Source organism: Hordeum vulgare, chromosome 5H, assembly GCF_904849725.1.
Source record: "Hordeum vulgare subsp. vulgare chromosome 5H, MorexV3_pseudomolecules_assembly, whole genome shotgun sequence".
Taxonomy (NCBI): Eukaryota; Viridiplantae; Streptophyta; class Magnoliopsida; order Poales; family Poaceae; genus Hordeum; species Hordeum vulgare.
Genome location: NC_058522.1, coordinates 568982394 through 568993335, shown reverse-complemented (window position 1 = coordinate 568993335; position 10942 = coordinate 568982394). Strand labels below are relative to the sequence as shown.

Genomic DNA, 10942 nt, shown 5'->3' with positions numbered 1-10942 from the left:
ATGAAATTAAAATTTCAACTTGTGAAAGTGATTATTTAACAATGTGTAATATATTATTTCGAAAATGTAGATCCAATACATTTATTTCTCATTCATTCTACATAGTTTTGCTATTCATTTTACCCGTAAAAAATAGTTTTGCTATGCATTTTCGCTCACTTTGCCAAGGTTAGATACATGAGCTTGTTTGCAACATTATTACATTGTCTCATCTATAAGCGATCATTTATAGAGATCTGAGGCTGTTTGCAACATTGTACTAGTGTGTTCATTCATGTTAGGATCCGATCAAAGTCAATATACCATGGAATTTCGTTCTAAGAAAAGCTAATTGTTATATTCGAGAAGCAGTGTACGAATATTCATCGAGAAAGAGAAATGCTGGTTGTCTCTAAAAATTGACAAGAGTAGAAAATTATAATCTTAAGAAACCGCGGGGAGGGGGGGGGGGGGATCTTGCAGCATTTAGATCAACCAATTCAATCTCAGAACAAATCCGTGAAAACTAACAAATTTCAGCAGCATTCACTCGTGCACAAGCAATTCAATCTTGGGCGTTTCGGTTATTCTCTGGTGCATATCAGCTTAGCACTTGCTGCACATTATTAGCAGCAGACTAAGATATTAGTACAGCTGATATGTACACAAGGCCACCTCCTCTAACAGATCAATACACCACAGTAAAGTTTAAACAACATAGGTTTTGCGGAGCACAACATACAACTTGTATATCCACAACAGAAGGTGATGTGAATGTATTACTGGAAACAACAAGAAATCAATGGATAGGCACCCCGCTGCAGAGAGGCACTGATGATAAGATCGAATATCTAGTAACCAGATTAAATGTTGAATGACAGCAACTTCTATCTTCCCACTTTTATACAACTCAACAGATAAGTATTGACCATTGAGAGAACATGAACAGGGACTGGTAACATCTTGTTAGGACATTCCAGGCATATCTTGGCAGTTCCGGATGTTCTATCTAGCTGCAATCACATTTCTTTCATGGATGGTGAACCATCCGCTGCAAAAATCTTTGGAGAAGGCTCATACTTTTCATTAGCTGTTTCATGGCTGTGCCAAATATCCCAAAGTAAGTTACACCACTTCCAATGCCTCCTGTTGCTGCTATAGACATAGTTGGGGAATGGAAGCTGTGGTTTGATCCAGCCATCTGTGAAGAAGTCAATGCTGGAGCTCTTGCCACAGTATTCTTGACATTCTGCTCCTGACTCGCCATTGAGACAACCCTCTTCATAGTCCTATCTACGCCAGGGCTTGGGGTTGACATTGCTTGCTCCAGTGCTTTAAGCTAAATCAAAATAATTAAAAGATATAATTGTTCCTTACAAGCAAGGAGAAACATCTTCTACATTCATAGAGTAGTAGATTTCATGGGCAAAACCAAAATGATAACATGAATAAAGTCCATTTTGCTCACCTTCTTCTGAAGTCGGGCCAATACTGCAGTAAGAAAAGATATCTCATCTTCTGGACTGCGATTTCCTGAGCTTCCTTCAGCAGCAGATGTGTAAACATCATTATCAGCCAACAAATCTTCCTTGGCATTTTTCAGATTCTGTATACGTGACTTGCATACTGAAATAGACTTTTCACAATATGGGATTGCATCCCTAACCTTGGATGCTAACTCGAAGGCCACACATATGCGGGCATTTCTGGAACTGAATTAAGGTAATCAACAAAGGAAGAATTGAGCTCAAATACCAAGTACCTATTACATACGGAAAGCACAATATGAAGGGAAAATAGAGCCACCACATTAGTCCGCAAAAATTAATTATTTTAACCATTAAGTTTAGACATTAACGGACGAGATCTAAAGATATAATGTTACGTACTATAACATTGTTATGGACAAACAGGTCAAATGCGCCACGTACAAACATTTAATTTGGAATGATCCTGTTTGGATGTGTTGGCTGGCAACGGTGGTGCAATCCGATTTCATATAGGCATCCAAAATTTCAAATGGTGACATCATGCTTATGTCATCAATCAACTATATAGTGGGCAAAACATAGTCACATACTCATGTCTCATACAAACTACTTCACATATACCAACGTGCACAACAGAGATCAAATAGAAAAACAAGAAGATCTTGCCTAACCGTGCGTGATGTAAAGGACATTAAATGGAAGCATATAAAACTACCATGCTACCATGCTACCATGAGGAAGGCAAGAAAAGAAAATTAGAAGCTAGCCAGAATCTCGGTTTGCTGCACGATGATTCCTTCCGCATGAAGCTAGCCGCACAAGCCAAAGTGCATTTGTGCAAGTCGGAAAAAAAATCACATGGAAAGGTAGATAACAAGTATTTTCTTGATATACTAGTCACTTATGCATATGTATGCACATATGTACTCATACGTTGTCTACATGTTCTGCAATGCTTGAAAATTAGTGATGCCACTTCTAATGCACCATTACAAAGCTCCAAATATGAGAAAATCAATGTCAAATATGCCACATCCGTTTACATTCTAATAATATCTACAACCCTGATTGTGCTACATCGAGGTTATAGAGATGTGTAGATGAATCCGACAGCTTAATCCATTATCGATACAACATCAATACGCGAATAAAGAGGAGAAATTTGAGACTGCTCCATTAGATGGATAAAAAAACATGGCTATATTTTCATACTTGGAACTCAAAGAAAAAAATAAAAAATTATCAATTCTGTTTTCAGAAGAATGGCGTGCATGAAATCCAAAATATTTAATAACATTTTATGAAATTTTTACTCAAATCTTAGAATAAAAATTAGCAAGGAATTTCCATACAAATTTAGTATGCAGTTCACTAGAGATGTATTTATACAATATGATTAATACAATTTATATTCTCTTTTCACCTAATGATGGAAGTCAGGATAACACTAAAACTGAGTAGGTAACTTCATTTCATTCTATGAATAAGGTATGTAGCGAGTGAGAATAGGCCAATTAGGTTGAAAAAGAATGAGGTTATATTTTTATATGCGGAACTCAAAACAAGAAATGAAGTAAAATTAGTAATTATGTTTTATATTACACATGAAATTAAAATATATGAATAACATTTTATCAAATTGACAGTAAAAATTTCTTTGTTAAAAAGTTTAGACTAATAAATAGAACAACTTAGCATTGATGTTCATACAAATTTAGTATGTCGTTCGCGAGAAATGTATTTATACAATAAGAGTGATATAATTTACATCACCTTTGAACTATGGGGTATGCTCTAATATGTATGGATTCAACAATAGCAAAAATGGGAGGGTCACATTAATATAACTAGAGCACACATGAATTATTATTTATTAACATAATTCAGATGCAAAAATGTGGCACACAGAAATAGTAGGAGAATATAGGTATGCATTGCGACTGTAGCATGTACGTCACGAGAAATTACTAGGCAGAGGGGAGCCGTAATGAAGACGAGTAATATCGTTTGGTAAGGAAAGTTCGATTGACACCAGTTACGATGTGCACGCAAGTGAGCATGGCATATATGGAAGCAAATCAGTGTTGTACTAGGGTAAATAAAGAAAGAAACAATCTATGCCATTTCCACCAAAAAAATATGCCAAGCATAATAAGCTATTTTCCTTAGCATTGGCATGGTTAGAAAGAACACTGTCATCATCGTGTACAGGAGATAATGTTAGTAATTTCCAGTAAATATAGACCGATAACTACATTGCCTTAGATGAACAAGTCCACCTATACAGCAAGCAAAATATTACCATAAATGGAAGACTATGAAAATACTCCATCCGTTCCTAAATATAAGTCTTTCTAGAGGTTCAACTAATGGACTACATACAGATGTATATAGACATACTTTAGAGTATAGATTCATTTATTTTGTTGCGTATGTAGACATCTAGTGAAATATCTTAAAAAACTTATATTTAGGTACAGAGGGAGTATAAGACTACACCAACCAAAAGAAATAACAAAATCATGTTTATTGATGAAACAAGTGAAGGTGAACGGATTATGCATGAATAATCAAGGTTTAGTATGATGAAAGATAGATCCCAAGGGGTGAGATACGATAGGGAGAAACATGGAGGTTAGCACAAAATTCTATGATTTTGTATGTCATAGACAATGGTACTTAGTTATTAATTCAAATCATATTGTATATATATGTTCAACTCCATCTTTAATATGATTTCAAAATATATATGGAATTAACGTACCAATGCCTAAGCTGAATAATACTTAGCGCGGTCGTAAATGTCTGCAAAGAAAATAATATAAAATAATTGTTCACAATAAATTTGGTGCTACAAAATCAACTATATATTTATATTTACACTTGTAACGATAAATACCATATAAGAGTTAATATGAAAAATGTGAAAATATACATGACATCACATGTCTAGCCGTAGAAATGTGCAGGCCACACTGCTAGTTACGATAAATAAGCATTATCCACCTGACGTTTGATCACAGTTTGTCCCAAAATTTAACCTGACATGTGGATTTAAGCACGTGAAGGAACCCGTGCAAGGTTTGGGTCAACTCAAATTATTTGAAATCATGCACGGATAATAAAATGGAAGATAGCTTTAGCCACCTAAACCTTCAGCTAAACTGACTAAATGTATGCCTAAAACCCCAGAGATATACCACAAGAGGATGAAACGGCACTTGGGTTGTGAATATCCTGCTTTGTACTACTACTACAAAGCAGAGTGATTGACACTATAATCAGTTTATTACCACGAAGAGGATACATGTCAACAATCCGAATATTGTCAGGCCTAACCAAATGCTCCAAGATGGCGAAAGCTTTGAAGTAGTAACCAATTGTGTTGTCCCAGTCCCCTGCAAAAGTAAAAAAATCAAATGTGAGGCCATGGATGACCATTCACCAGGCTAACACACTAGCTAGTAATGAACATAACTGAGGTTACCTCTTTTCTTGCAGACTTCAGCTAGAGCAAGAAATATATTAAATTTCTCCATTGTCATGCCAGGGTTCTTGGTAACTATAGCTCTTGCAACATTCAACATTTTCCAGGCCATATCCAAATCAGAATCGTCACCACCGCCTGCTGCGTTCCCATCCTCCTGATCTTTGCCGTTCAAGTTTTTCCCTAACCAATGACCATATCAGAATTTACCATAAAAAGAAGAAAACATTTTTATTTAGAAAATGGAAGATTTCTACTATTCCGGGTCTCTGAATGAGAGGATGCACAGACCAAGAAGAAGAAAAACTGTAATGAGATATGTGCAAATGTGTGACTATCCAACTTAAGCAGTATACTATGATCATATACGTGCAAATAATAACATGGTTGGGAGTCGACTGAACTCAGTGAATCATATATCCATATCTACTTAATCTGGCTTTTGTTGGCTTTTCGCCCTCAGGATCGAACACACGATCACCCTGCAGCTCGACTAGTCGTGTACGTGCAACTCGGCTCAACGTATACGAACTAGTTGTAGCACTCGATATCTCACCGGCGCTTACGCAAACACCGGGACCAGAACACACGCACGCGAACGCAGCAACACAAAGATGGCCAGAGGCACGTGTCGTGCCTCGTAATAATCTCTTTATTGCTTTTCTTGTTTTTCTGGTGTACAACTCGATAGCCTGCCACTGCTTATATAGACGTAGCCAGGCAGCCACACCCGAAACGTCAATATCCTAAATCGGCTAGTACATGGACATCATTGTCCAACTCCAACTCGGTCAACACATCACCGTATCAAACTTTCCTAGTTTGACTACTCCAAATACAGCACGACTTAGTACTTCCATCTTAACTCACACGAAGCACGCTTTCCCAAACTAATTACACGGCAACGTTGATCACACTACTAATCCTAACCGGACTCAACGAAGCTAGCTCACGTTTGGATTATTCTACATTCACCCCCTAATCCAAACTTTTGACTTGTTGACTTGAAACCAACATATCACCTGGATTACCAGCCCACGCCGTCACATCTTAGCGTGCTACATGCAGACTAAACACATAGCCTCTCATGCAGGAACTCAACTTAACTGGTGCGCATCCATCTTCACGTTGGCCTTCGTCTTCCCGCCGAGACACACTAATTAACGACTCAGACACCAACAAAAAACTAAAGACACGACTCTTTTTTTTTCCGCCGCAGCTTCTTCATGAAAGCAACCCTGGGCCGTCATCCACGTCAACTTTAGCTAGTTGCAGAATCTCGTGCTCCTTCTTTGCCTCCTTCCGCGGATTAGGACACTCTCGAGAATAGTGTCCATAGTCCTGACAATTGTAGCAACGAACTTTAGATTTGTCGAACTTCCGGTACTTCTGCTTATTACGCAAGAACATCAACTGCTCCTCTTCTTGGTCGCGTTCACGTCCCTTCAACGTCAACTCATAGGTCTTTAGCCGCCCGATCACCTCCATCACCGACATCTTCGTCACATCGCCCCACTGCTCGATGGTGCCAACGATCGGTAAAAACTTGTCGGGAACGGCTCGTAGTAATTTCTCCACAACCGCGATGTCTTCCATCTTTGATCCGAGAGCTCGCATCTCATTAACTAGGGAGGTTAGTTTTAACGCAAATTCACCAACCCCTTCTGACGCCTTCATGCTCATCCTCTCGAACTCCCTCCTTAGAGCTTGAACACGTGCCTTCTTGACACAATCATCTCCAGCATGCATCTCCTTGAGCGCTTGCCAAGCTTCCTTTGCCGTCTCTTTCTCCGATATGGACATAAAAACAGCATCAGACACACCTTGGGCTATGATGGCGAAAGCCTCTTGGTCCTTTGTCTCTTCGACCGCGCCTTCACCTTCCACCGCTGCCCAAACACCACGCGCACGCATGAAGATCTTCATCTTCGCAGCCCACACCCCATAATTGTCACCATCAAGCATGGGATACTGGATGGTCACACCACCACCACTCGCCTTCGAAGTCGACATGATCCTCTTCTTCGATTTTCCGTCGTCCGTGACACAACTTGACAGCGACGACAACTCCACCATGACGCAACTTGACGGCGAAGCCTCCACACCTTGCTCTAGATACCAATTGTTGGCTTTTCGCCCTCAGGATCGAACACACGATTACCCTGCAGCTCGACTAGTCGTGTACGTGCAACTCGGCTCAACGTATACGAACTAGTTGTAGCACTCGATATCTCACCGGCGCTTACGCAAACACCGGGACCAGAACACACGCACGCGAACGCAGCAACACAAAGATGGCCAGAGGCACGTGTCGTGCCTCGTAATAATCTCTTTATTGTTTTTCTTGTTTTTCTGGTGTACAACTCGATAGCCTGCCACTGCTTATATAGACGTAGCCAGGCAGCCACACCCGAAACGTCAATATCCTAAATCGGCTAGTACATGGACATCATTGTCCAACTCCAACTCGGTTAACACATCACCGTATCAAACTTTCCTAGTTTGACTACTCCAAATACAGCATGACTTAGTACTTCCATCTTAACTCACACGAAGCACACTTTCCCAAACTAATTACACGGCAACGTTGATCACACTACTAATCCTAACCGGACTCAACGAAGCTAGCTCACGTTTGTATTATTCTACAGCTTTGTCATTTCAACCGCACAAGGAAAAAAGGAGGCAAATAGCTGGCTGCACAAGACACACATCCAACAAAAATATAGTCAATCCATAAAAGCTTTTCTGTGAGCAGTTTCTGCAACATCATCTGGTGCAAGAATTAAACTATAAGAACAATTAGCAACACAACATTTATTAGATGGTCACATGTGAAATTATGATGAGGATTTTAGAGTCTTTCACAAGGGCAAAAACAATACAAGTCCAAGACGAGACTATTACTTTGCATTAGCATGAGCAAATTACTGATTGGTTGTTTATTGGATATACTCTTCAGTAATTAGTACGTATGAACAGACCATGAGAAATTATGGTTATCAATAGAGTGTTATCAGCTACACCAATAAAAAGGGCAATAATGACTTTTCAGTCCATATAACTGTCTTGTGCAGTACCAGTGTCACGCTACATCTGTGGGCTCAACTAATCTAGCTGCTTTCTCTAAGAAACCATTCCATACAAAACCTAGAGAAGATGTAAAGTTGAATATATAGCATACCTTCTTCAGAATCAACATTCTCTGCAGGTGCTTGCTCAACATTGCTACCAAAGACCTCTGAGACCTCAGTATCGTCTTTGCTGGCTGTAGCCGTACTTCTGATTGATTCTTCATTTGATGAACTCTTTGAACCATTTCTGGAATGATTGGTTGCCTTTCTAGCTTTGTGAAGAAAGGCGCGTCCACATCTGTAAAATGTGCTAGCACGCTCCGGAGGTAGTGGAACCCTATGTTACAAACAAGAAATAAATATGTGAATGCATCATTGCAAAGGTTAATTATAACATAAACATATGGCCATGAGTGTTGCCGAGGTAGAATAACATGACCGTAATTATTCCATAAACCATTTTCTTGACACAACATGCTAACTATATATGTTCTACTGATTGCTTTTTATAGTTTCATAACACTGACAATTGCCTGCACAGAATATTAAATAAAATTCTGAAGTACCGTATGAATAAACTACATGGTAATGAAACATTTGCAACTAGCCAGAACTGGAGAGGAATAGAACCCTTCTCAAATGGGATAACATCTATCCTCAAGTACTTGGAGTTTGATTTGATGCTCATCGCAGTACATACATCATAACAAAAGATGCCAGGTCCCAAGTTCCAAATATAGTCATCAGATCACATTGACTAATTGAACGCATTAATCCCTAAGACATTAACGCACGTGTCATGCTCACTTATCAAACACATGAGGCCGAAACACCCGCTACTTAACCAACATTGTCACACAACATCATAAGTCCTACTAAAGTAACTACAAATGTCAAAGCCTCAAATCAACTAATGACACATGAAAAGAACACTGAAGTGTCTGGAATAAGTGGAGTTTGTGATTAGAACCCTAACCTGAACTCGAGGGTGTGGCTGGAAAAGTCAGTGGTGTTGCCAAAGCCCCCCTCTTCGATGTCCTTGCACCACTTATCAAACAGCTTTCGCGCCCACTGTAGGTTTTTATCCTCCTCCTCACCACCCACCTCTTCAGTAATGTTCAGTGGTGGCAGCAGGTCGTGATGTTGTTCAGCTCTGAGTGCTTCCTGCCTAGAACGTGGAGTGTAGAAGCCGACAACTGGAACCAAATTACAGAAACCATGATCATCGCATACCTTCCTCGCCCGCTCCGAGTGTAGCTCAATGGTGAAGAGGCCAGTAACCGTGTTAACAAAAATGACATTTGCTTCCTCGGCAAAACCCAGCACAAGCAGACTATAATCTGCACGAGCGAGAGCACGCATTGGAAGCAAAATTTTCAGGTCAATGACCCGGCTTAGCACCCATCGTGCATCATCAGTTCCGTTAGTTGCTACCTCCCTTGACCATAATTTGAGATGTGAATCCAACGACTGGCTAACTCCCAGTCCACCGTCCTCCATCAGAATGAGGTTAAATATCTCGGAGTATGGTACATCAGAGTCCGGTGGTTCGAACACATCCAGGTCGTGCCTTGCAAAATCGTACTCCAGGATCGAACCACCGGTGCCCATGAAATACACCAGAGACCTCGCCACGAGCACCCTCGAATAATATGTATAGTCTATCAAAAACTCGACACGCATCGAGGTCAGCTCGCCCCACGCGCCGGTCTCCGACGAGTATACACACGCCGACGTGACATACTCCTCCTCGTCTGTGTCGAGGTCCTCGACGGAGAAGACAAAGACCAGGCAGAAAGGACCCCCGAGGCAGTCACGGTGGCCGCACCCGTCCGCCGCGCACAACACGGCCGCGCTCGGCTGGAATATGGTCCTCTCGTACGCCTCGGGCACCGGTACGCGCTGCCGGAAGCCCGTGATTGGCTCCCACAGGAGGAGTTCCTGCGCACCATCGTCCTCGGGGTCGGAGATGAAGAGGGCGCGGCCGTGGCGGCAGTCGATGGCCCGCCACAAGTGACGACGGGGAGCGGCGAGGGACAAGGATGAGGCGGTGGTGGGGATGAAGCGGGGGATGAGCTCGTCGTCCCAGTTGTGGAGAAAGCCGAGGACAGGGGGTGCGCCGTGGAGCTCGTGGAGGCGGCGGCGGAAGACGCGGTGGGAGACTATTCCCCTCCAGGTCTTGCAGACGAGCGACGCGCGGAGGAGCCAGGCCGGCTCGTCGGGCGGGAGGAGGAGGAGGATCTCTTCGACGAGATCGTCCGGGATCGCCTGCGGCGGCGGCGCCGCCATGGTGGCCGCTAGGTCTGGGCGCCGCCGGCGAGGTGCGGCGGCGAAGCTGCGCTGGGGTCGGTGCGGATGTGGATGTGGATCTGGGGGGCGGTGGAAGAGAGTATAAACTTTGCACGTTTTCCCTTGTAAAACAAAAACTGAAACTGAAACTGAAAAAGTTTGCACGTTTTCAACTTGCGCAAGTTTTCCTTGTAGACGACCTTTTGAGCATTTTCTTCCTTTTTTTTTGAATTTTGGAAGAATTCTAACATGATCTTGGTGCGTCCTCCGTGATCCTTCCATGTTATTTGCGAGATTTTATGTGAAACGTCTATTGATCCAAATCAATTCTGTGAGTTACTATTTAGTTTTTTTTTCTGGCCAGATTCGCCCAATCATACAATGCATAGACTTTCCTATAAAGATTAGTGCATGCCATAGTGTCATGATGTTCTAGTCAATGAAATGTTTCTATATGGTTTTCAATCATACAAACAAAAACTTTCGAAATTCATATAAAATACCTTTGAACCAAAGAGACCATACTTTTATTTTGGTTGTTATTTTTGGAGTGCTACTTGTATAGTGGTCTCTACACTGAACACACCCTCTTATGCGCACTCGCTCTTTTTGTGTTACCATGT

The 10942-nt window shown here is 41.5% G+C and overlaps 1 protein-coding gene across 2 annotated transcripts; it reads right to left on the bottom strand.

Moving 5' to 3' along the window:
* Nucleotides 1-543: 543 nt before the first annotated feature.
* LOC123453177 lies at nucleotides 544-10332 on the bottom strand. 2 transcript variants are annotated; one of them, XM_045129950.1, is made up of 7 exons: nucleotides 9007-10332; nucleotides 8141-8367; nucleotides 4957-5139; nucleotides 4777-4867; nucleotides 1646-1685; nucleotides 1448-1521; nucleotides 1190-1318 (listed from the first exon to the last, which is right to left on the bottom strand). In XM_045129950.1, the coding sequence occupies exons 1-7, from the start codon at nucleotides 10317-10319 to the stop codon at nucleotides 1273-1275; spliced, it is 1974 nt and encodes a 657-aa protein (XP_044985885.1). In that variant the 5' UTR covers nucleotides 10320-10332; the 3' UTR covers nucleotides 1190-1272. The 2 variants fall into 2 exon arrangements, with proteins under 2 accessions (XP_044985884.1, XP_044985885.1); XM_045129949.1 differs by having other exon boundaries at nucleotides 544-1318; nucleotides 1448-1685.
* Between the last annotated feature and the right edge of the window lie 610 nt (nucleotides 10333-10942).